A 26,775-nucleotide genomic window follows, 5' to 3' on the forward strand; every position below is an offset into this window, starting at 1 on the left:
TGTGTTCTCTCAACAGCAGATGAAGCACGTGGCCGAGAACCTGAAAGAGGACTGGAGGGAAGGCGGGAAGGAGGAGGCGCCCTCCCCGCGTGGAGCCCCGCACGCACGCACGCACGCTGCCCAACCTTGCTCTGGAGCCGCCGCTGCCCAGCCTGGCACGTGGGCGAACCGCCAGCTCCCCGGGTTGCCCTCACGGTGACCGTCGGGTCAGCAGGCGGGGCGTCCAGCAAGGTGGCGTTGCCGACGCTCGACGACGCGAGGTGCCTCTCTCTGGCTCTGTCCTGCTCTATGTTCACAGACCCTTTATTCACGGAACAGAGGTCACCAAGCTATTAAAGGCCTCATGCCCGCCTGACGCCTCCTTCCGTGTGTGGATGGAGCAGCCCGTCTGCTCCGAGCTGGGTCGTGGAAGGGGGAGCCGCCAGGGCAGCCGAGGGCCGGGCCCGCCTCGAGGCTGGGCCGCTTCCAAGGCGTGCGGAAGCCCCAGGGGTCCTCGGGAGGTTCTGCTGCCGCTGGGCCTTCCCTGGGGGTGCACGGCAGGGACCGCTGGGCTACCTTCAGCACAGCCGGCCGGCTGGGCCACGACTGGGGGGGCCGTCCCGGCTGTGCCCGCAGGGGTGCAGCTCCCTCGCCAGCACAGCAGCCCCCATCCCCCCGGAAACCGCCCTCCGGGCTCCTGGCTCTGGTCCAGCCCCGGGGACCACCCCGCTCGGGCCAGGCCTGGCTTCCTTTCCCACCAGCTGCTCAAAGTGCCCCAGACAACAGCCAGCCCCGCCCCACTGGGGCCCTCATAGCCAGGACACCGGGCCCATCTCGGGAAGGCCGGGAAGGGCGGGCAGGTCTAGACCCGTGTCCCTCGCTCCGAGCCCGGCCCCTCGGTTCCCTCCTTCACATCACGACTGGGGTGGCCACGGCAGGCCCGCTCCACGCATGGTTTTGGAAGCCCAGCTCTCCCGCCTGCTCCGCGTGGTTCAGCGGGTGCTGCCAGACTGTCGTCTTTGCCAGCATGGACGCCTGTGGTCAGCCTTGCCCTGCCCCCTTGGTTGAGGCCTTGCATGGCACAAGTACTCACTGGTGGTTCCGTGCTCAATGGACACTTTCTAGAGCATTCTTGTGTCTTAAAACACCAGGGAACGGTAGCCGCCACTCCAGTCCTGAGCCGCCAAGAGCTTCCCTGCAATTCCAGCCTGGGCGCCTGTGTTTGCTGGGAAAGGAGAAAGCTCAGGTGGGTCCTTGGACCCAGCTGTCTCCCCCAGATCGGGTTTTGGGGACCAGTCACATGAGTGCAGTTGGGTGTGAGGCGGTGGGTTCCGGGTGGACCCCATCAGCTCACCTCCCCACCCACGGGCTCACAGCTGCTCTCCAGGCTGGCCCTCCTCGCCCTGCTACAGTGCAGACCCCAGGCTCCCTGCACTCACGACTGTCTTTCCCAGAAGCCTCCCCCTGCCCTTCCTCAGTCTGATGCAGCAGAACCACGTCACTTACCCAGGACTAAGCCAGTCATGCTCGGGGGAAAAGGGACCGGGTCAGCCTGGACGCAGGGACCCACCTCACTGGGGCGGGCTCCTGGGCCTCGGGGAGGAGGAGGATGGACGTGGGAGCCGGTCAGGTGGAGACAAGAGGGAGGCTGGCAGGAAGGAGATGCCACGTAGGCCCGCTAGGCCCCCGGAACTCCTTTTTGTGTCCCAGCGCTCGGAGTCGGTGGCGTCTGGCTCGTGGCAGGTGCCCAGGAGCAGGGGTGGAAGACACCAAGGTGTCCTTCACTGCACGTCTCATAGTCCCTCGTCACCCTAACTGGCCTGAGGGAGACACCTAGGATGACACTGCCCACCGCCGCTCACTGGCCCCCGTGCGTGAGGATGCCCGGCAGCGCTCCCCCGGCCTGCTCCCGCCCCCGCTGCCCCGCTGCCCTGCTAGCCCTAGGGTCCTCGTGCCCCACCCCCAACTCAACTGCACTGCTCCCCACTTCTCCCAGACACCCCGAGGATTCCGGCCGCGGGAGAGCCCTCCTCTCGTCGACCCTAGCCCGCCTTCCCCCGTGGAGTGGACAAGAGCTGCAGGCACTGCCTACCTGGAGCAGGTGAGGCAGGAGCCCAAGCCCGGGTAAGAAAAGGTGCATAAAGTGATGGCGCCAGCAGGAGGCTGAGGCAGCAGTGTCTCCAGACCGAGCAGGGAGCGGGCGGCCGGGAACCCGGTCTCCTGTGCACACAGCCCGCCCTGGTTCTCAGGGCGCATGAGGCCTTGCCCACACCGCAGTGACCCCAGGTCTTTGGGCCCAAGCCCGGTCACCAGACGGCTCTCGAGGAGCCGCTGCGTGGGCAGGTCCCCAGAGAAGAGCCTCAGCACCTGGGGAGAGCCGGAGACAGGTGATGCCCCCATTCCTGCACGAGCCCCATCCCGCTGGCCCTGCTGGGAGGGTCCCAGCGAGACGAGGCGTGTGCAGCCGCAGAGGTGGCCCTCACTGGGCGTGACGCTCTCTGGGGCAGAGCCAGGCCGCAGCGCCGCTCCTTGCCTGCCGTGGCCTCTCCCCTGACTACCACCCTCCCTCAAGCCATGAAATACAGACTGTCACTGCGTCCACAGATTGCCAGTGCGCCCTGGCCCAATTCACTTCTCAGCCCAACTATCCCCTCTCACGCCACCAGCATGACATTCAGTTCTGGGCCACTGACAGTCACTGGGCCTCCGGGGGCAGGGGCTGGGCCCGTGCCCCCCACACAGGCGCCCCCTTGCTCTCTATGGTCAGCCTGGTGGGCCTGCTGCAGGCGGGGGAGCAGGCAGTGGACCCTTCTCTCCCCCCTGGTGGCCACACTGACTCACTCCCCACCAGCGGCTCCAGAGCTCAGACGTGAGAACAAATCTTTATGCTGCTGACTTCTGGGAGGAAACTAGAAGCAAATGGTTAGGGATACCCAGCCCTACAGTGAAGCCGGAGGCCACTTCCCTCCTTGATATGCCCTCTGGGCCTCAGTTTCCTCCTATTGTCCCTATTTTATAGATGAGAAAACTGAGGCACAGGGGGCTTCGGGGAATTCACAGCAGCGTGGCCCACATCTGCCAGGACGGTGCTTGCAGCCTGTACCAGGCCCTCGGCCCCAGCTCTCTCTCAGCCCTGACCCTGGAGCTCCTGCCCTCCTTCCAGCAGGAAACTGGCAACAAGAAGATGGAAGACCAAAGGCCACAGAACAAGAACCCTGGGATCCAGACTCTTCCTGACCCAGTTTAACCCACGGCCGTGCAAGGACAGCCCCCGGCACCGGGCAAGCAGCAGGTAACGGCGAGCTTCTTGCCGGTCAGCCGAGTCCGAGGACTGCCCTCCGTGCCCCGCCCGAGGGTGGCCTGAAGAGAGGGGACCTGACAGAAGTGGAGCCACCAGCACCTTCCAGGGCCACCAGGGACTGGAGGAAAGACATGACCCCTCTGCTGGGGCAGCTGTGTCCTCAGGACTCTCCAGCCTGGGAGCACCCTTGCGTCACCACCACGAGGGGCCACAGCCTCTGCAGAGAAAGGAAGGCGCTTCCCCGCGTCCTGACAAAGAGGCCCGTCTGTGGTCGCTGGTGTCTGTACAAGCAGGCACCCGGGAAGGCTATGGGACGCTCCTCCTCCCAGCCTCCTAAGAGTCAAAGTTAGGAGGTCTTGCGAGCTAGCTGGGGCCCCAGCCAAGCCCTGCACTGGGTGGGCAGTGAGGCTGGCATCAGTAAGTGGGCCTCAGAGAGTGGCCGCAGACCCCAAGAGAGAACCACCTGCACCCTGTTCACTGCAGATGCTCGGGTGCCGCCACCCAGGCCTGAGGAACGGGGTTCTGGCAGCTTGGCCTGGAGCTCCACGTCTTTGAGGATGCCTGCAGTGGACGCTGCCACACGCTGCACGCTCTGGAGTGTGAGAACTGAGGGGAGCAGAGGCCCTGCCGGTTTCTCCCCAGGAGGGGCCGCAGAGCCAGCCTCCTCCCCTGCTGCCTTGTCACCAAGGTGCCAGGTGGGGGCCCCCATGGTCTGGCAGGGATCTGGAGCAACAAGCACCTCCCTCGCACTGGATAGGCACCCCTGGGCCTGAACAGGACCTGGGGCAGAGGAGCAACGGGGCGCAGGACCAAAGAGACCTTCCAGTTCCAACACCCGGCGCTGGCATGCCCCACGACCCTTTGAAAGCCCCTGGGATACCTGGGCAGGTCAGAGGCAGAGCCGCCACCACTCAGGAGGGAGGGGACGCCAGGCTTCTTGCTACCTGGTCTGTGAGCCTCACGTGATCAACTAACGTAAAAGAGATACGATGGCGTTTTCCCTTGAGCTTGTGGCACAGATCATGCAGATGACACGTGGCCTCGTCTCTGGACCTTTCTGGCGATCACGTGGCTCCTTCCGCTACCCACTGTCTTCTCCTGTGCACAGCCGAGAGCACCGCGGCCCAGGCAGGAGGACACGGGCAGGGCACAGCGGGTGAGCCCAGGTCTGCTGACCCCCGCCCCGGCAGGTGTCCAACAGGCCCAAGGTGTGAAGGCAGTCATCTGCTCAGGACCAGGAAAATCATCAACGTGCCGAACAAAGGACCAGAGGGCAACTCAGTAGTGCAGACACAGATCCACGCTGCCCTTTACACAGCTGTCTGGCTCAAAAACAGGAAACAAATGTTTCCACGCTAAGGGAGGCTAAGAGCCACTTACAGTGATCTCTGCCCCTCCCATCCCAGAACACAAGGCCGAACACTGGCACCGCAGATGGAGTCAGCTAAATAAACGGGGAGACCAAGCGAGGTACCAACAACTGCCTTCCAGGACCCGCCCGACTGCCCGCCAGCCGGGCGCCCTGCCTGTGCCCTGGACGAGCAGCCCCTGGCATTTGGGCCACAACTGAAGGAAGGATGCAGGTAGGGATCTGCGTTAATAACCTGAACCGACCCAGTGATGTGCTGACTCCCACCTGAACCGTGTGCCCACTGGTCCAGGTATTTGCTGTGCTTCCTACACAAACACGCTGAAGGTACCGACTCCTTAACACACCACAGGCATCCCGGGGCCGAGAGACGCTTCTTCCTCGGTCCTAATCTGCTCCCAGACAGTGGGTCCCAGGGAAGCTTCGGCACGCTGGAACCCCTTGGGACATGTTGTGAGACCAGGTCTCAGCCCCTGATCCAAATGCCTTCCCATCACGAGGTGCAATGAGCTGCCCGACATGGTCTCATCTGTGTGTCCGCATCCCTCAGGACCAGGGGTCTCACAGAATTTGGAATTCTTTCAGGTATTAGAAAGGTAACAAGATGCACAGACATCTGTTATGTAAGAGCTCCAGTGTGGTTTAAAGTGAACCCACAGCCTAGTGCTTTAATACTGCTTTGCCCAGCCCTCTGGAAGGTCAGAGGTCATCCACTGTCTCCCCTCGCCGCATGCAGCCGGGCAACCTGAGGGGTGGGCTCTGGGGTGGGGTCAGCGCCGTGCCTGTGGGCAGGCCCTGTACCCTTCTGAGCCCCACAGCCCGCCTACCGGTCCCTTCCCGCGGGGCGCTCTCAGAGTACCGCCCACACACTCACCATCACCGCGGCCACCTCACTGCCGACACTTCTCAGAGAGGCCTCCTCAGGACCTGCTTCCACCTCTCGTTCTCCTCTGCCTCAGAGCTGTCTCTGCTGCTCAGAGACCACAGCCTCAGTGAGCAGTTCTTGGGCTCACCTGTCGCTCTCCCGCTCGGTGGCCTCCACTCCTTGTCTCCCTGATGCCTCCTCTCAGCCCCACACTTGAGGCGGCCCCTGGGCTTCTGTCTCTGGCCTCGGCTGCTCTCTCTGGGCCTCTGCTCTCGCCAAAGCCTCCCATCCTCGTGGCTGAGATCACCTCCTTCATACCTGCAGAATACAGAGCTAACCCCTCGGCCAGGTGCATAACCTGCAGGGCCCAGTGCATCCCCCTTTTCCAAAGTTTCAGGAATTTCAAGACAACAAACTAAGAGCAGTGTTAAGCAAGAGAGGGCCCTTCTAAGTGGGGGCCCTGAGTGACAGTGGGATGCTGAGTCTGTCTCCTTTCCACCCTAACCCTGATGTTCCACCTGGCAACAATCTTTCTAGCCATGCCCCGCAGTCCTCCAGTTCTTCCAGTCTTCCAGTCCAGAAACCCTGGAGTCCCTGTGACCCTTCTCTCCCAGCACAGTCCACGCCTGTCTCCTGTGGCTCACAGGGACCGATGACCCGATCCTACCCAGCTCAATTCTCTGCCTCCTGCACTCTCCCTCCCTCCCCTGGCTCACCTGTCTTGGAACTCTCCTGGCCCTCACAGCAGTGCCCTGTGACCCGTCACCACCTCTGATGGTCATCTGGTGCTAATTTAAATCCCTGTTTCTTCCCCAAGGGCATTATGAACTCACAAGGACCAAGGTTCTGTGTTTTCCCTCTTCTTGACTTTCCAACACGTAACGCTTTGCTGGGAGAGAGGTGTTCGGGAGTCGGGGATCCTCAAAAACACAAACGACTCTCTAGCAGTCACAGTGTGCTTGGCTTCCGTCAGCTCAGGAAAGGCTAGATCCCATTTCCCCTTCTCAACGATCCCTCGCCAGATCCAGAAGCCTGAGGAACCCAATCCCTGCTGGACTTCGGGGCAAAGGGGTAGCCTGAGGTCTGGCATATCCTGCTGCACAAGGAGTGAGCAAGAACTGGAATCTGCCGTCTTTGACTGAGAGCGATCGCTACATGTGCGTGAGAAAACTACCTGGAGCTGGAGAAGGAAGCCCCCCCGGAAAGCAGTAGACTGACCAACGCTTAGAACTTACACAAAGCTGAGAACAGTTCACGCTCCCACCAGCCAGAGTGGAAAGAGTTCGGTAGAGTGCTTAGAAGGGTACCGCTTCAGTGGTGGGCCAAATTAGCCCTGAAGACTGCTCTGGATCTGTCCTAACACACTTTAAAAGCAAGACCCAAAAGGATCCAACTGATTCCAAGTAACCCTATGCCAAAACGAAACCCAGCACTTTTTACATGAATACAAAATCCAGCACTCAACAATGTGAAATTCACGGTGTCCAGCACTGCAATAAAAAAACTGTCAAGCTAGAATTCTATACCCAATGAAAACAGCCTTCACAAATGAAGTAAAAATACCTTTTCAGACAAGCAAAAGCTGTCAGAATATAGTCAGCAGACCTGCACTATAAAAAATTTTAAGTTCTACAGGCAGAAGGAAAATACCAAAATGTGGATCTATACAAGGAAATGAAGAGTGACAGAAATGATAAAGATGTTGGTAATATAAGACTATTTCCATGTTTCCTCTCTTAAAAAGAAAACTACCTAAAACAAAACTGTGTACGCATATGTAAAAATAAAATGATTGACAACAGTACAAAGAAGAGAAGGAAGAAAATGGAAGTATGTAGTTGTAAGGTTACGTTCTATAAAAAAATAAGAGGCACACAGCCAATAAAAAGTGCTTAGTTAAACCAAGAGAAGTTACTAAAAGAGGGAAAAAGAAACAAAGAACAGATGAAACAAGTAGAAGCAATTAGAAAGAAGGTGGATTTAAACTCAACCATGTTGATAATTCCACTAAATGTAATTGGTCTAAGTACTCCAAATAAAAGGGTTTGCAGACTGGACAAAAAAGCAAGACCCAACTACATGCTGCCTACAAAAAAACAAACAAAAAAACCAAACTCCTATTTTAAATATAAAGATACAGATAGGTTAGAAGTAAAATACACTCCCGCAAGTCAAAAAGAGTTAGAATGGCTGTATCAGTATCACACCAAGTAGACTTCAGGACAAAAAATAATTTACTAGGTATAAAGAGCAACATTTCATAATGATGAAAGGGATCAATTCATCACGAAGACTTAACAATCTAACAACAGAACTTCAAATTTCATAAAGTGAAACTGATAGAACTGAAAGGAGAAATAGGCAAATCCATAACTACAGCTGGATTTCAACACTTCTCTCTCAGTATTTATATAATGAGACAGAAAATCAGTAAGGATACAGAAGACTTGAATACCATTATCAATCAACTTAATTATTGACATGTATAAAACATACAGAACACTTTACCAGCAAGAGCACTTCTCAAGCACTCACATAAACATTCACCAAGATAGGCCATTAGCTGGGCCATAAAACAAATTTCAGTAAGCTTAAAAAGATTTAAATTACACAAAGCAGGGGCTTCCCTGGTGGCACAGTGGTTAAGAATCCGTCTGCCAATGCAGGGGACACAGGTTTGAGCCCTGGCCCAGGAAGATCCCACCTGCCGCGGAGCAACTAAGCCCGGGTGCCACAACTACTGAGCCTGCACTCTAGAACCCATGTGCCACAACTGCTGAGCCCGCGTGCCACAACTACCGAAGCCTGTGCGCCTAGAGCCCATGCTCCACAATAAGAGAAGCCACTGCAATGAGAAGCCCGCACACTGCAACAAACAGTAGAGCCCCCTCACCGCAACCAGAGAAAGCCCACACACAGCAATGAAGACCCAATGCAGCCAAAAATAAAAATAAATAAAATATACTAAAAAAAATAAAAATTACACAAAGCATGATTTCTGAACAAACTAGAAATTAGTAACAGAAACTTATGTGGAAAATCTTCAAATGCTTGGAAATTCATCATCTTTCAAAACATAGCATGATTTAGCTTTTAGAAGGATCACTCACAATGCTGAATGGAAAACAGATGAGAGAGACAAGAGGCAAAAGTGATGAAACCCTTTAAGAGGCATTTTATAGTTGACCAGATAAGTGATGATGATGTTCATGGACCAGAATGTCAGGAGTGGAGGCAATGAGGTGTCAATATTTGAATGGTGAATAAGATGTGCTCATGGATTGGATGCTGGGATCAAAGAGTGAGGGTTGACACCAAGATTTTTGACTTGTGCAAAACAAATGAAGGTTTCGAGTTGTCAGTTATGAGATGGGGAACATTAGTAGGGTAAGGATTTGAGGGGGATTATGAGTTTGGGACTTGTACAAATTGAGGTGCTTATCAGACACATCCGAATAGAGAAATCAAATAGGTAGTTGGAATCTGGTGTTCCTGGGAGACATGGGCTAAGTATATTTCGGGCTTCTATCAGCACATGGATGTTAAGGATCAAGAGACTGTGTGTAGATACAGAAAGGATCTAGAATCGAATCCTGCAGTATTCCAAGTTTAGTGGTTGGGAGAACGTGGAGCTAGTGGACTGAAGAGCAGCAAGGCAGAAGTAGAGTCCTGAACAACGTGAAGTTTGCAAGGAAGAGTGATCAACTCAACAAATGCTAACGTGGGACTGGAAGTGACCACTGGATTAGTGTTCGTCTGGCTTAGGCTGGGCTGGGAGTTGAGGGGAAAGGGAGAATGTGCCAACAGGTACAAGGTTTCTTTTGGGGTTTATGGTAATGGTTGCACAACTCTGTCAATATACTAAAACCCATTGAATTGTACGATATAAATCAGTGAATTATGCGGTATGTGGATTACACCTGAAAGCTGTTTCTAAAAATTGACCACTGGATTGAGCACATGGAGATCACTGCTGACCTTGAGCAAAGCAGTTTTGGTGGGGTGACAGCAGCAGTGCCTGATTGGAAGGCTTCAGAGAGAGGTGAGGAGAGGAATAGAAAAATGTGGCAACAGCTAGAGAGAAAACAAAATATTTGAGGGAATAAAATCATGTCTGTTTTGTTTGCTGTTAAGAATAATCTAGTAGAGAGGCAAAGATTGACAGTGCAAAGGGAAGAAGAGAATGACAAAGTCCTCAGGTCTGTCTCACTTAACACCTGTAAAGTCTTCAGGGCCAAGTGAAGGGACTTACCTGGAGTCACACGACCGGGAGGAAAAGCAGGGCATGTGGATACATACGAAGGTGGGAAAGAAGAAGTGGGAGCTTGGGGGCAGTTCTAACTGCTTCGGTTTACTTACTGAGAGCGTGGTGACTGGCTGAGTGAGGAAAGCAGATAATTGGGGAAATAAAGTTTAATTAATGGGCAGTCCTGGGACCCACCTGAGACTTATGGTCACGAGTTTAAAGTGAGAACAGTCACGACTGCATTTTTTCAGTCACATCTGGTGGTGCAGGTGCGCACACGGCACGTAGAACTTCGGTCTAACCCAGGCCGGGACTATACAGAGCTGCGTTCATAAGAAGAAACAAGATATGCGACACAGTTTATATTGCTGAACACCGATATGCCACTTTATTATCTGGACTTTTTTTTTTCCCATTTGTCACATACCTGTCAATGTTTACACAGTGAGGAGTATCAACCAGCAGTGGAAGCAACCGACCAAATCAGCTGATAATTCTGTACCCTCTTAACACACATCAATTCTTACTTGGAAGGGACATCTTTGAGTCAGTCTCACGGCTATCCTTAAAATCAGTGTCAAGATTGTCACAACTTTAAATACAGATAGAACTGCCAGAAGTACATCATTTTATATATATATATATGTATATATATGTATATATATATACACACATACAGAAAAATACAAGACTAATTGTTTTTCCACAATATTTAATTTACACACTACTGTAACTCTATGCAACTTCTGAAGACAGGTTAAGGGGTACAAGAAACTGTTTAGAGCAAGTAAGTCATTTGGTCCAATATTATCTTAATGTAATGGTTATTTGCTCCCTCCCTTTTATGTGATGACATACTATGACATACAACACATGCACAATCATTCACTTATGAACAAATGAGTAAGACGCCACTCAGACTAACATCTGTATACCCAGAGGGTCAACCAACCACACACAACTAGTAAGGCTATGATACAGCTATGCAGCATAAATGGTCAACACTGCTGATCCTAAAAGTGAGCACCATATATACATTTGAATATAAAAAACCACTGAAAACCAAACACATATGGGTTAGTTAAAAGGTGCCATTCCAAGGCTATAATCACAGGAAAAAGTATTTACATTACTTGGAAAACAGCTGCAACAAAGAGTTTATTGCCAATGCCCTTTATAAACTTCTCTCCTACGTTTAATACAGATGTTACGCTCACCATCTATGTGAACCACACATCTTATTTCTGGCCCTTTATAAGATCCCTGCTCAAGAATTTCAAGCAAATATGTTCTATGGCTTCACCCACACACCTATCCTCATAGCTCTCAATTATAAATATCACAATGAACTAGAGCTGTAGCTTAAAACGTATCTAGCCTAGGTCTAGAAAGTAAAATAAGTATTCTGACTATCATCTTTACTTAGTTTAGTAAGTATACTGTGAAATTCAGAGTTCTGAGTAAAACATATGAATCCTAAAGGAGCAGAGTCAGTGTGTACTTGGAGAAACCGTGACCAATGGAATGCTGTCCTTTGGTGCTCTGCCCACTCTATGGACCAGGCAACTGTCACTGCAGAGACACGACAGGAGGCTGATGAGTGTGGGAAGGCCCTGGGGCCCAGCCACATCCTATCACCAATGTCCCTAAGTGTTGCTTTTAAGACCTCCTGGGCACAGCATGAAAAAGTAGCATCTGGTCCCCTTCCAAAATGATACTGTGTCCTACAAGATAAAAGCCACGAAAGATGATTATCTGGTCAAAAGTAGTCTTTGTACAGGAATAGTTTAAAGCAAAAGTTCTTTGATTATTGTTTTTGCAGGAAGGCAAAGTGAAAAACACTTCCAGCAAAAAAAAAAAAACAAAAAACAAAGCAGGCTTTGTGCATTTTTGCTTGCTTTATGTGTGAATTCTTACCCTTTTATGTATACTTTTTAATCAGCCAATTTTCATAGGTAGCTGAGCTAAAAGACGTAAAAGAATGGAAGTTAACAAAAGAGACAACCTAATTATCAAACTCCTAAAAATCATATGCCAATAATCTTTTTTTTTAATTTATGGGGTTTTGACTTTGCCAACATCTGGGTACACCTTTGCTTCTATATTAGGCCCTATAGTTTCTTCTATCTATGTGGTTATAAAGGAACTCTGGGGTGTGCCCTCCAGGAAGGAATTAACACCAAGCATCGTTTTGTTCTGTTAGACAGACACACACTCTGTAAGTAGAGTTAAGACATCATCAGTTCACTTTATCACATTACAAAATGAGATTGTCTGCTTGTGATTTACCTCTACGGGGAAGCTGCCTTATAAATCTAAGTACTTGATCTCACCTATTACAAAACAAGAAAATCTTTTTCAGTTAAATTTTAAGAGCCCAAACTGTTTTCACACTATAGCTTAAGACAAACAGGTGTGGGTATGTTGAAATCATGGTTTTAAGGTTGTCAGTGCAGACGCTCACTGTACTCTGCACAGGCCCTGGCATCTGGGGGCGCGCGGCACGCTCGCGGGCTCTAGGCCTGATGGCATCACAACGTTATTGCTTTGGTTCTGCCTCAGACACCAGAGTGTGCCTCAGATCACGGAGGTTCCATGTCACAGAAGGTCGGAGCAGGAATTTAGGTTTTTCACAAGGAAAATCATTTTTTCTCTCTCTAGGTTAAGTGCAGAACATCAAATTTCTAAGTGCTCCATTTATATTAGGTTCCAAATATACATTTTAATTTAATCCTGATCATCCACATTAAAATTATAAATGTAAAAATTACACAAGACTTTTCGGCTGGAAAAAAAAAGGAGTGTCTAGCAGCATGCACAAAGACCATGCATTTGTCAAGTCGTCAGGCGAACAAATGAAAAAGTAATAAATAATTGCCCGCTTTAAAAGAGGAAAACCGAAAAGGGACCAGTGAAGTGAGCCGGTCTTCGCCGCTCTGAGCAGGAAGCGCACCGAGGTCAGATGACGTGGCAGCAGCTGGCCTGGCTGGAGGCGCACAGCAGCCCCTCCTTGGGGTTCCGCTGGATGTTCACAGAGATGGTCTTTTCGCACAGAGGTAGCTGGAGCACGTTGTTTTTCAGATTCTTGCTCTTTATCCGGTCCAACTCCACGGTGGTGTTCGCCACGTGGTCGGAGAAGAACTTCATGCCGCCCACGGCTGGGGCGGGCGCCGCACCGCCTGCGGAGCCGATGCACATCTTCCAGGCGGACTTCTCCTGGACCTTCACGCTGGAGAATGACAGGCTGCCCTGCGGGTCGATAATGTACTTGGCGCTCCCGTGCAGCTGGGAGCCGAGGCAGAGGCCCATGAGTTTGAGGCTCTCCACCAGCTCCCCGGCGCCGCGCGCCGCCAGCTGCGTGGACGTGGAGGAGCCGGGGCCGGCGCAGCGGCGGGCACTGCCTGACGTGCCGCCCGGGGCGCCGCCCGACCCCCCCGCGGGGCCGCCCCCGCCAGCGCTGTGCTCGCTGGGGCTGGCCTTGTCCGCGCCCCCACCGCCGCGGCTCGGCTTGCTCTGGCCGCCGCCGTCGCCCTCGCTGCCCGGGGGCCCCTCGCTGCTGTCCCGGCGGTGCCAGGAGTAGGTGAAGCCACTGTCTTTATCCAGGCGCCGGCGGCTCTCCGAGTCGTCGTCGCTGGTCTCCGAGCTGCTGCAGCTGGAGCCGCGGCCCTGACTTTTCCTGCGGTGGTAGCGTTTGTGGACCGTCCCCGGGGAAGCAATGTTCATCTTCAAGCGGCTCAGCTTGGGAGGCAGGTTCTCATCCATGTCGAACTCGTCGTCCGACTCCCCCTCCTCGAATATCTGGTTGAGGACCGGGGCGCTCTTCCTAGACGTCAGGCGGTTGGTCACGGACGGCTTGCGGCGCAGAACCACCTGTGTTGAGAGGGACATGGGCTTCTTGTCCTCCTCGTCTTCCTCTTCGTCTTCCTCCACCCGAAACAGACACTTCCGCCCACTGGCTGCGGGTTTCAGGCCGGCGGGTGGCCCCGTGGACAGCGCGGGCCCGGCCAACTCGGGGAGGTCGTCTTTCTTAGCCGAGTCACAGAGGCCTTTGCTCCTGTGGCCGTTGAGAACACTGTCGGCAGCCCGAGCAGGAGACTGAGGGACAGTCGCGTGGGACAAAGGAGTGGCCGTGAGGTCATCCTCAAGGTCCTGGGGCACGTCAATTTTGGTTGGCCATGACTGCCTATGTAACAGATTGGAAAAAAAAAAAAGAAAAGCTATGTAATGGTACACAGACTTTACCCAAGTACCTTAAATAAAACTTACTGGGACAAAATACACAGGCTTTACAAAAAAAGAAAAAAGAAAACGAAAGAGAAGAAAAGACAGCGGCCTTGCAAACCCATTCAACATCCTGTAAACATCACAAGGACACTAGAAGGGCAAATGTTACTTTGAAATGTGGTTCAGTTTATGGCTTATTGGCCAAATGAAAACTTCATCACGGTTGTCAGAAAAGGGGGCAAACGTCTTTTCTATAGAAACGTTTTATACCACAAGAAAAACCTTTTTAGAAAGTACAAGGGAGTTATCACCAAAGCAAAACCTGAACACAAGTTTTGCTCCTTCCGGTCTTAAGATCACAACCTTTGAAGGTATATTACACTGCTAATAAATTCACCTGAAATTTCCAGTCCTCCAGATTTTACTGGATGGTGTTAATAGTTGGTGTTTACAAAAACAAATGGAAATAGTTTACTGCATTTAAATATGATACTGGAGAGGAAAGTCAGTGAATACTGGTATACATAAATCTCTTCTTCACCAATTAAAATATGCACCCTCTAAATACTTTTTTTTTTTTTTTTTTGCGGTACGCGGGCCTCTCACTGTTGTGGCCTCTCCCGTTGCGGAGCACAGGCTCCGGACACGCAGGCTCAGCGGCCATGGCTCACGGGCCCAGCCCCTCCGCGGCATGTGGGATCTTCCCAGACCGGGGCACGAACCTGTGTCCCCTGCATCGGCAGGCGTCCTCAACCACTGCGCCACCAGGGAAGCCCAATACATACATTTTTAAATGACGACACAGGAGTCCTGCATAGCAAAATCCACTGTTATTTAAACTTTGATTCTATCCCTTCATCCAGAGTCACCCAAGTAGTAAGAACACTGCTTGGTAGCCCAAGGAAGACTTTTGAAAGTGAGTTCTCCAGCCTGTTTTGAATAAACACCTTGAATTCTCAACTGCCCTCTCTGCTCAGGGGAACAGTAGACGCCAGTGACACTGAAAACAGCCACTGGTACGCTGACACTTCCATGTCACACCACTTACGTTATCCTGGACATAAAAGCCAATTTAAATCTATAGCCTTAAAAAACCCATAGGAGTTTACAGCAGACCTCCTTCCCCCAATTCGGAGCCTCCTCCTCTCTCTCAAGGATGGAGTGGGTCCGTTTGCTGGTCACTGCTTGGTAGTTTACAGAAGCTGGGTGTTCAATGATTCTGAGGTCAAGCAGCGTCTCTGGACAAGTCCTCTGTCCTCACAACACAACTGTACCAACTCCAGATGAGCCTCGGGGCCCTAGGAAACGGCACACAACATTCCTTTCAGGCTGCTCCTCAGAGAGCAGCCACCCGAAAGGTCACCCTGGCAAACGCTGGGGTCCCTGTAGCGGGAGGCAGGTGCAGACAGTGCGTCTGACCCACCAGGGCGGCAGCCAGTCCACCCGAGGGGGGCAGGGCACAGATGTGCCGGAGGCGCTTCTCTCCCCACCAACCCCAAGAGAAAGCCAAAACCACCCTCAGAACCCACCCCCAGAAACCAGATGGTTACTAAGCGCTGCAGCTGCACCACACACGCTATCTCCACTTCTGAACCAATGGCTCTTATTTATATGAGTAAGTCAGATTGTTAAGCAGCTCACATTTATTAAGAACATATCTGGCCCCAACGCTGTGCTAGACTTAATGAGCACAACACTGTAAGAAGATCACGGCTTATCTTAACGAAAGATAAGAAAGACTGCTAACAAGAACTATAAAGGAGTCACACTGACAGCACAGTTCACACTGAGAACTTACTAGGGCCAGCACTGTGGAGAGAGCCTGACAGCAATTCATTCATTTAATCCCACCACAATCCCATCCTCCCTTGACAGTGAAGAAATCAAAACACAGAGTGTAAGCAACCTGCCCAAGGCCACATGGGCTTGAAGACAGTGACATCTAGGCTGAGTTCAGTGGTTACTAAACCCCCAGAGCAGTGGCTTCACTCTGCAACCCAGGAAGCCCTCTGAATGACTGCCTATCGAATGGACGGCACCTTTGCAGTCAGGCCTCTGTGGTTTTCCTTACTTCCTAGTTTCTCTCTGGAAGGATGCGGGCACTGGTCCCACCCGTGTGGAGTTCAGCTCCCAGGACTTCACAAAGCTCTTCTAACAGAATACACGTGTTACCATCCCATGCTGGCAGGACCCAAAGAGCGTATCCGCTCTCTGGGGCTCGCTCTCCCTGACTTCACCTACCCATGCCCCACAAATGACTCTGCTGGTTAGACGCCAACCACGTTTCTGCACCCCAAGTCACTCTGACCTCAAGGCACACCCAGCAATGGAACCAAGTTAGGGTGCAGGGTTTTGACAACAAAGAGAAGGCAAGTAAGCAGACATCCACCACCTGCCAGTGGGCCCAGGGCCCCAGGAGGAGGACAGGCCCCGACAGCATCTCCACTCTGTAATCCCCAGGTGGGTAAAAGGAAAGTGCATGGAAGGCTCTGATATTTCTTTATAACTACTGTTGGCTTTGTAATTTCTATGGTACAGTAAAACCAATTTAGTTCATTTACATATCTGCTCAACTTCAGATTGAGTTCCGATCTGTTCCCCTAAAAATAAAACAGTTCAATTCCAAATATTCCCTTCTCCAAAACACTGCAGTGGCTCCAGGCCTGGCGGCGCAGCATGTGGCGATGGCTCTGGAGCCACTCTTTCCCACCAGAGGGCTCGGGTCACGACTAGGTTGACCCTAACCCCTCACTGTCACTCTCCTGGTTTGTCCCATGTGCAAGGGTCCCCATGCTCCCTGGGGCCCAGTCTTCTTCCAAGCTGACACCAGACAGGGTGTCTAGTTTTCATTATGCAAGAATATGTCCAGGATATAGATGCAGTTACCAAATTCATCTTCCCATTAAACTAGACTTCTAAATATTTAGTCTTTGGTCACCCGGGAATGTTTTCTTGTCTCTTCTCTGTTGCTCCATCCCAAGTAACAACCTACACATGGCAAGGTGACTGCAAGTAATTTAAAATCCAATGGTATTCTTCCTCTTTCAAGTAGTAATTACTGTTACATATTCACACGTATATGTTCATATAGCTATATACAAGTAGAGAATTATTTAGAACCAAGAGCATCCTTCTAGTTCTTTTAAATTTTTTTTAACTACTTATTTTATATTTATTTATTTAGGCTGCGTCGGGACTTAGTTGCAGCACACGGGATCTTCATTGCAGCATGTGGGATCTTTCGTTGCGGCGCGCAGGCTTCTCTCTAGTTGCAGCACACAGGCTCTGTAGTTATGGCATGCAGGTTCCAGAGCGTGTGGGCTCTGTAGTGTGCAGAACGCAGGCTCTCTAGTTGAGGAACGCGAGCTCAGTAGTTGTGGCGCACAGGTTTAGTTTCCCCACAGCACGTGGGACCTTAGATCCCCGACCAGGGATTGACCCTTATCCCCTGCATTGGAAGGCGGATTCTTTACCACTGGACCACCAGGGAAGTCCCTCCTTCTGTTTTTGAATCACTATAATTCCATGGATTACTTCATCTGAATAAAGATAAAGTCTAAATAAATTTTCATAATGGTGACAAAAAAAGTAACCCTTCCCAAGCTTTGATATTAAATGGAAAGCTAATATGGCAGAAGAAAAAGGGGAGAAGGAAGGCAGGGGGAGAAGAGGAGGGGGGCAGGGGGAAGGGGGAGAGTTGGGAAAGGAAGGGAAGGAAAACACAGGGGAGACGAGCGCACAGTCACTGCTTTACCAAAGGTGATGTGGTGGGGAAACGTTCTCAACAATGACAGCAAACACGTGAAGCCCAGTTCAAAGCACTTCACATATATTAATTCGTTTATCCATCACCACGACCCCAAGAGGTAAACAGGATTACTACTCCCACTTCACAGGAAGCTGAGTCAGAGAGAGGTTAAGTGACCTCCCAAGATCAAGCAGCTGACCAATCAACTAGCTGATGTGATGCCGAATCCCTGAAACCCTAAGACAGCATCGTGCCACAGACATGCTCTGTATGTCTTTTAAAATTATGTCCAATACTGAGGGAAAACCTGGCCTTGTTCCTAGAATGAAAAATTAAAGAAAATAACACATTTACACATGTCCGATCTGGAAGAGCTTAGTGAAAATAGCTGGCACGCTAGCCCGAGGCTGCGGCTTCTCCGCAGGTGTCTTTGTGGCCAAGCCAGCAACTGCAGCCCCTCGCTCCGCTAAGCCCGAGAGAGGAAGGCATCCCTGGTGACCAGGGAACCAGGACCCCCACTCACGTGGAGGGCCCACAGGTGGCCCCTCCAGCGAGGCTGTCACCACTCTTTACACTCCCACCCCACAGACTTAGGAAACATCAGAAAAAGTTCACTATTTCAAAACGTTAACTTACTAAAATCAGTGAAGATTTTTTTCTCACCTAAACTGGGCCTTGATGTTGCTAGGGCTTGCAGACCTGGTCTGTATTTCTTTCTCTTGCTTTTCCCTCAGGATCCTTTCGGCAAGCAAGAAGTAAGTGGCTGTGATGTGGTTATACCTGTTGGTTTCCAGGGCTCTGAGGAAGTAAGAGAGAGGGAATATAAGCCACATTCGCAGGTTTGTTTTTTCACGAGCAGAACTGGATTTTTTTTTTTTTTTTTTTAAGTACAAGCAAATAAAATCTAATGACCTGGAATCTTTAAAATTACGGGGAAAAAACAACCCAACACACGCACACAAATGAGAAAAAAACCTAGTAGATCATTCTCCAAATTCTAAGTCACAGCTTCATAAAAACGTTCAATTAGTAAGAAAAACCCAAAATGCTGATGGCAGCTGAGCTGGATGTTGGTTTTAGATGCACAAAATAATGAAGTTTCCAAGAAGGTACACATTATTCAAAAATTTCATGTGTGTCAGTGTTTATTTCCATTACACTGGTTTGCCTGCTTCCAGCAGAACTATGAAATGAGTTACATGAATGTACACTGAAGCACTAGTATCAATCAGGAAAATTAGGAAAAGCTTTTATTTTTATACTCTTCGTATTTATTGGCATTTTCCGACATGAATGAATTATTAATACATTGAAAGCATGTCATTAGCCTCTTCTTTGAATAAAATCTACGCATTCCTTCATCCACCTCAAAAGTAATGCTCTCTGAGTCCGTCGTCTGGCCGGCGCTGTGCTGGAGCACACAGCCTGCCTGCCCTCCTGCAGCTGGCCAGTAGTGGGACACAGGAGGAATGCCACAGAGGATCCACACGGCCCAGAAATATGTAATTATGCTTTTCAGGACCTTTCTGTAGTCAGCGAACATATGCAATGAACACTTCGGGAGGAAACGATACACGAGTCTCTCCTCACAAAACGGACGGTGGGGCCTCAGCTAATGGGGGCAAGTGGGGCTGAATGAGAGGTCCTAAAGGAAGAGCCCGAGGTGAAATTCGGGGCCACAATGACTTCTCAGAGTGGTTTCCTCAGCTGAGCACAGGGTAGAGCTGTGGGCTTGTGTTAAGGGGACCAACAAATGTGTCTATGAACTCAGGAATCACCCTGCAGTGAGGAGCTTCTCGTACTGTGGGCAGCAAGAAAGACTTGCCTGAGACCAGCCGGGAGGACTCGGGCTCAGGGCATCACCTGAGGCGTCACCTCTCCTTCTGGATTGATAATTGAATTCACATGAATTAAATAGTTCTATACTACACCACTGCATGCATTTATTCATTTAAAAATATTAAGCCAATTCAGGGCGATAAAAATAGCCTTTTTTATTCACTCAAAAGTGAAAAATCATTTTCCACATATTCCTAAAGTGAGTGTTGTCCTTGGCAGAAAGAACAAGTGTCCTGCACTTCTCTGTTTCTCTAGGTCAATCTGTGAAAACTGAGAATGCACTCAGAAACCTGAAGAAATTTGTACATAAACCAAAACGATGATTAGTTTTATAAACCCTTCTTTCCAGTGTACCCTAAAGGTACATGTCCTTTATACAGACACCACCCTTCTCAGGGACCAGACCCTCAGGTGCCACGTGTGACAGTCTGCCACGCTGTAGAGGTAAGCCCAGCCTGCAGCCTCCTCTCCCCCGAGGACAGGTACCTGGGTCAGATCACTCAGCCAGGCCAGAGTGGCCCGCCCGATGGGAACCTCTTTTTTGCCCCCCAGAGTACATCCTCTTTCCATCATATCCAACTATTTCATTCAATGGGTTAAATAACTTTTGACTCTTCATTTGTGGAAACGCTTCGTATTTTTACAGACAGGACCTCTTACAGAAATGAATATCATTGTTAAAGCCAACTGCATCTTTATATTATCCTTGATTCCCAACTTCTTAGGTTATAAAAAACTGTCTTTGGTTTTAAAAAATGTAACTAACAACTTGTGCATCTCGTGGGTTCCAGGTTACTGCAGCAAGGGCTCTAAAGAGCCAGACAGTAAATATTTTGAGTTTTGTAGGTAACACGGTCCATCTCGCAATGAGGCTGATACTGCAGCACAATGCTGCCATGGACAACATGTAAACAAACGGGCTGAGCTGTGCGCCACTACAACTTTATTTACAAAAATGTGTGACTGGAGCATATAGCAACCCCTGATTTTGAGGAATTGTGGTGTCGCCCCCTTGAGCGTCCCTGCTTCCTTATGGGGACCAGAGGGAGACCCAAGAATTACGAGGATACAGCAATGGACAAGACATGTACTGGGATATAAAACAGTCTATTCCAATCCACTTCTGTAAGAGGGGAGAAAGGCCACAGGACTCACTGTTCACTAGTACAAAAATAAAAACAAAAGACCAACAAAACCTATGAGCCAGGCACTGGGCCAGAAACTCTAGAGATAAATGACATAACCCCTGCCCACTGGCAACCCTATCCATTACACAGTGTCCACAAGCCCTGACACGTTAAGAAAAGAGCCCATCCCAAGAACCCTATGCCCACGGCCCCTGTACTGATGAGCGCCGACATACTCGACAATGGCATCCCGATCCGCTATGTCCCCGAGCACCATGCGCTGAATGATGCTGTTGTGCTCCTCTTCCGAGAGGTTTTTATATGACACGAGGGGGATGTTATACTTCGTGGCTGGGGAAGGGTCCACTCCCTGAAGCCAAGGATGGTTTTCAATCTCTTCTAAAGAGGCCCTTCTCTTGGGATCTCTCTGTAGCATCCTTGTGATCAGGCTGGAAAGGAAGGTAAGTCCATTGTTAAAGCAAACTGCTGTGAGGGATTAGTAATGGTGGGTTACTGTATTTATCAGAATTGTTTCCTAAACTTACACCATCAATTTCATTACGTCCACTAGAGGTGATGGTGGGGCAGATGAGAATAAAGAAAGTGCCATCAGATTCATAAAATAAAAAATCACAACCACCAGATATACTGACAAGCCAAACACACAAATGCAGTTTCCTACCACCTACAAGTAACTCTAGGTACCAACATCTGTCCTTGAATTAACTGTGGCATGGTGGCGTACCCGAATCAGATACAACGATCAGCGACGACATACAGAATAGGGTGCATGAGCCAACTTCTGTTTCCGGAAGAATGAATGACCATCCTGATGAAAGCAACCAAAATGACATATATTTTTAGACAAATATTTTGTTTACAGGCATTGTGTTGGCAGGAAGGAAGGGAGGGAGGGCAGACAGAAACATGGACGGATGAACTACTCAGCAGGTAAAAACAGAGTAAAAGCAAGACTCTTAGGAGCAAATGACAAAGTTGGCCTTGGCCTGATTGTTTCTGCTTTTTTCTGTTTCCACACTGAGTACACGAAACAGAATATCACCAGAATATAACATGTACGGCCTACTGAAAGTGGGGGATGCAACTAGAACCCTTGCAAAGAACTGGGACCCCAGCTTCAGTGTGAAGATGAACGAGAAGAAACAAACCTACTGCTAAGATGTCAAGAGGGAAATCTGCTGCCTCAACAGTGCTGTGGAGGTGAGATGGGGGAATTTCTTCTAAGAACTTCTAACTACAAGCTGGTCCTCTCACAAGTTTGGGGTCCAAATTAATGATAGTATATCTGTATGGTACACATAGTGAAAAAGTTAATTTTAAGAGGTTTCAGGCTGGACGTGCCCATGGGCAACTAGTAGAAAAGCAAATGCAAACTGTTTCTCCAGGGAATGTAACTTAAAAGAACTGCCACATGATTTTATAAGAAATCTGACCTCGCAGTCGAAAACTACAAAGGAAACAAGGTACCACTGCAAGAACTAAAAGACACGATGGCAAAATCAGAATGCAAAGACATCAAATACATCTACTTCTACCAGTGAACACGATAAAAATAAATGGAATAAACTCTCCAGTTAAAAGACAATGCTCAGATGGGAGCATTGGTCAGATGGGATTAATCAAAAATCCAGCTCCCAACTGTTAAAAAAAGAAGTACCTAAAAACAAGCCAATAAAAGATTTAAAGTAAAAGAATGGAAACCTAAATAGCACATAAATGCTAACCAAAAGACAACTGGAATGGTGAGCTAAAACTAGACAACATAGACTGACTTTAAAGCCCAAAGCATTATTAGAGAAAAATAGTGATACAGACGTTCAATTCACCAGCAAGACACAACAGTTTTCAACTTGTTTGGACCTAATAACATTCCCCCGAAACACCCAAAGCAAACACTGAGAGACTTTCAAGAATAAAAAAAATACATTTACAATGTTGTATTAATGGGGGTAATCACTATTTTTTTTTTTTGCCTATAATATACTTCCATGTAGTGGAAGAATATCTCAGTAAGTGATAGATCAAGCAGTCACAAGACTCAGAAGTAATTTTAAACATCATAATAAACAAGCTCAGTCTTAAGGACTTATACAGAACTCTGACCCCAACAATTAGAAAACATACATTCTTTTCCACAACAAAAGGATTATTTACAAAAACTGACTCCATGCTAAGCCATAGGAAGCCTTACCAATTTTAAAAAAACTAGTAACATACAGACTATATTCTTGGATCACAATGCAATTAAGTTAGAAATGAATAAAAGTTAATTAGTAAAGCTACACATTTGGAAATTTAAAATACCCCTCTGAAAGTAATAGGTTAAATAAACCCATGGAACCTATAAAATAATCAGAACTGAATAACAAAAGGACTATTAATCAAAACTAATGGGACGCAGCTGAAATGGTACTAAGAGGCCATTTATAGCCTTAACTACTACCTTAGAAAAGGAAAATTTATTATCTGAAACCCCGCTTAAGAAAAAGAACCATTAGCCCATTAAGTAGGCAGAAGGAAATAATACAGACAAAAGAATATCAATAGCATAAAACAAAAAATATAATAGTAAATTAATAAAGACAAAAGATAGTTCTTTGAAAAAGGTTAAAATGAACAAACCTCATGTAAGACTGATCAAGACAAAAATAGAGAATGCAAAAATAGAGAAGGCAAAAAAATCAGTATGAGATGGAAAAAGGGCAACAACTCCACTAATTCATAGGCTTTAAAAATATAATTAGAGGGCTTCCCTGGTGGCCCAGTGGTTGAGAGTCCGCCTGCCGATGCAGGGGACACGGGTTCGTGCCCCGGTCCGGGAAGATCCCACATGCCACGGACTGGCTGGGCCTGTGAGCCATGGCCGCTAAGCCTGCGCGTCCGGAGCCTGTGCTCCGCAACGGGAGAGGCCACAACAGTAAGAGGCCTGCGTACCGCAAAATAAAAAATAAAATTAAAAAAAATAAAAAATAAAAATATAATTAGAGGATATTATAAATACTTGAGGCCAATAAATTTGAAAATTTAGGTAAAATGGACAAGCTCCTTAAGAAACAAAACTTACCAAAACTGACAGGAAAAAGGAAAAAGTAGGAAAAAGTAGAAACTGAATGGTCCTACGATTATCAAAGATAATCCCTCTAGGAGGGAGACACCAAGAAGAGGCTTCTAAAATATTAGAACCGTTCTTTATCTTAAGCTGCATAATGGGTTCATTTTATTACATACACATTTTATCCATTCTTTTGAATGATAAATGTCAATATAAAAATAAGTCACTCTGTTTTAGTTTTTTTCAGAAGGGGCTATGGAGATACTCCTTGAATTACAAACATCTAACATGCACACAACATACACCCCCAGAGAGCAGCCTGCTTCCTGGGGTAGAGAATAATAATAGTAAGGGTATAAGGGGGAGGAGGAGGAGGAGAGTCATCAATATTCATCTTGTGCTACTTATGTGCTAAAGACTGAGCTACAAGCTTTATATACATTAATTCATTTGATTTTCACAATAACCCTGTAAGGTATGTTCCACCATTCTCATATCATTAGTAAACTGAGAAACCAGTAGCTGAATCAGAGTTGGAATTCCTAAATTCTTAACTATGGCCTAAGATGGGGATCCACTTGGAGAAAAGGTTCCTCAAGCTCAGATTTCCTTCTTATCAGCTGATGGGAGAAACTAAAAACTTTATTACTCTAGCAAAATCCTTTAAGTAGCTATCATCTCAGGTGACCTTATTTTAAAGTATCACCACAATATCAAAGAAATACTGAACTTCCAACAGTTCTTTTACTCCATTATGAATTTATCACTACACATATCACAGTACTATATATATAGTACTTTAAATTCCCAGTAATCAGCTTGCGTATACTTCTTCCCATAGTCACATGAACCAAAACAGAGCTCTTCAGTCAACTGGGGAGAGAAGTAATGAATAAAATTATGAGGCATGCTATGTAAATCCCAAAATGGTGTGTTGATGGTCTATTTCAGGAAAGAAAATTCCCTAACTCTTCTCTGGAATGTCAAATAATTCCAGGTGCAAAAAGAGAAAGTAGTTCTTATGGTAATTCTTCAAGTGAAAGTAACCCACTTCTCCTGGAGGCTGAAGAGGCATAAAATGGGTTTCTTGAAAACTGGCATATGTGAAAAATAGACTAATACATTCCATACTCCAATATTAAATTTCAATCATATTCTATGGTTAACTCCCCAAAACATACTTAACAAGAGCAGAAATATTGGGTTCAAAAATTAAAATGAACAAAGATACCCACATACTTTTTTTTTTTTCTTTTACTTACTCTTTACACCCTTTAGATACGTGGGATGGTACTGTATATTTGCAATCCATGATCATTGTCAATGTTTCACTGTCATTGGCCTCTTGAAATGGTGGCTGCCCACACACCAACATGAAAAGGATCACTCCCAGACTCCATATATCTACAAATCAAAGACATACTGTTAAATACTGAATTAGGTAGAAAACAAAAAGCACTCAGAGGAGTAAAAGTAGACTAACAAGATTTTATTTTGAGGAGTCAAAAAACCTTCTACAAACAAATGAAAACAAAACATGATGATCCAAAACCTATGTGATGCAGCAAAAGCAGTTCTAAGAGGGAAGTTTATAGCAATACAATCTTACCTCAGGAAACAAAAAAAAGCCCAAATAAACAACCTAATCTTACACCTAAAGCAACTAAAGCAACAAAACCCAAAGTTAGTAGAAGGAAAGAAAGCATAAAGATCAGAGCAGAAATAAAAGAAACAGGGATGACGAAACCAATAGTAAAGATCAATGAAATTAAAAGCTGTTTCTTTGAAAAGATAAACAAAACTGATAAACCTTTAGCCAGACTCATCAAGAAAAAAAGGGAGAGGGCTCAAATCAGTTAGAAATGAAAAAGGAAAAGTTACAACAGACACCACAGAAACACAAAGGATCATAAGAAACTATTAAAATCAACTGTATGCCAATAAAATGGACAACCTAGAAGAAATGGACAAATTCTTAGAAAGGTACAATCTTCCAAGATTGAACAAGGAAAAAACAGAAAATATGTATAGACCAATCACAAGTATTGAAATTGAAACTGTGATTAAAACCTCCCAACAAACAATAGTCCAGGACCAGACGGCTTCACAGGCAAATCCTATCAAGCATTTAGAGAAGTGTTAACACCTATCCTTCAGAAACTATTTCAAAATATTGCAGAGGAAGGAACAGTCCCAAACTCATTCTAAGCAACTACCATCACCCTGATACCAAAACCAGAAAAAGATACAACAAAAAAAGAAAATTACAGGCCAATATCACTGATGAACACAGACACAAAAAATCCTCAACAAAATACTAGTAAACTGAATCCAACAATACATTAAAAGGATACCCACACCATGATCAAGTGGGATTTATCCCAGAGGTGCAAGGATTTTTCAATATCCACAAGTCAGTGTGATACACCACATTAACAAACTGAAGAATAAAAACTAGATGATCATCTCAATAGCTGCAGAAGAAGCTTTTCACAAAATTCAACACCCATTTATCATAAAAACTCTCCAGAAAGTGGGCATAGAGGGAACCTACCTCAACATAATAAAGGCTATATATGACAAACCCACAGCAAACATTATTCTCAACAGTGAAAAGCTGAAAGCATTTCCTCTAAGATCAGCAACAAGACAAGGATGTCCACCCTCACCACTTTTATTCAACATAGTTTTGGAAGTCCTAGCCACGGCAATCAGAGAAGAAAAAGAAATAAAGGGAATAAAATTTGGAAAAGAAGAAGTAAAACTGTCACTGTTTGCAGATGACATGATACTATACATAGAAAATCCTAAAGATGCTACCAGAAAACTACTAGAGCTAATCAATGAATCTGGTAAAGTTGCAAGATACTAAATTAACACAGAAATCTGCTGCATTTCTATACACTAACAACAAAAGAGCAGAAAGAGAAATTAAGGAAACAATCCCATGTACCATGACATCAAAAAGAATAAAATACCTAGGAATAAACCTACCTAAGGAGGC

At 47.6% G+C, this 26,775-nt stretch overlaps 2 protein-coding genes across 7 annotated transcripts in view; one reads left to right on the plus strand and one right to left on the minus strand.

Moving 5' to 3' along the window:
• The window catches only part of ANO10 (anoctamin 10), a 213,257-nt gene extending 212,879 nt beyond the window's left edge, over positions 1–378 (plus strand). For 2 of the 3 annotated variants that reach the window (XM_060022227.2, XM_060022229.2), the window contains one exon: positions 17–378. In XM_060022227.2, coding sequence (XP_059878210.1) covers positions 17–199 — 183 coding nt within the window. In that variant the 3' untranslated portion in view covers positions 200–378. The remainder of the gene's footprint in view (positions 1–16) is intronic. The other variant, XM_060022228.2, reaches the window with a different exon arrangement.
• A 4,857-nt stretch (positions 379–5,235) lies between these two features.
• Positions 5,236–26,775, minus strand: part of SNRK (SNF related kinase) — a 68,023-nt gene continuing 46,483 nt past the window's right edge. For 3 of the 4 annotated variants that reach the window (XM_060022236.1, XM_060022234.2, XM_060022233.2), the window contains 5 exons: positions 25,034–25,175; positions 20,935–21,147; positions 18,396–18,530; positions 9,956–13,943; positions 5,236–5,832 (listed from right to left, as the gene is read on the minus strand). In XM_060022236.1, coding sequence (XP_059878219.1) covers positions 12,719–13,943; positions 18,396–18,530; positions 20,935–21,147; positions 25,034–25,175 — 1,715 coding nt within the window. In that variant the 3' untranslated portion in view covers positions 5,236–5,832; positions 9,956–12,718. Of the gene's footprint in view, positions 5,833–9,608; positions 13,944–18,395; positions 18,531–20,934; positions 21,148–25,033; positions 25,176–26,775 lie in introns of those variants that run through there. The other variant, XM_060022235.2, reaches the window with a different exon arrangement.

The sequence above is a fragment of the Delphinus delphis genome, chromosome 10 (assembly GCF_949987515.2).
Source record: "Delphinus delphis chromosome 10, mDelDel1.2, whole genome shotgun sequence".
In the NCBI taxonomy this organism is placed as follows: Eukaryota; Metazoa; Chordata; class Mammalia; order Artiodactyla; family Delphinidae; genus Delphinus; species Delphinus delphis.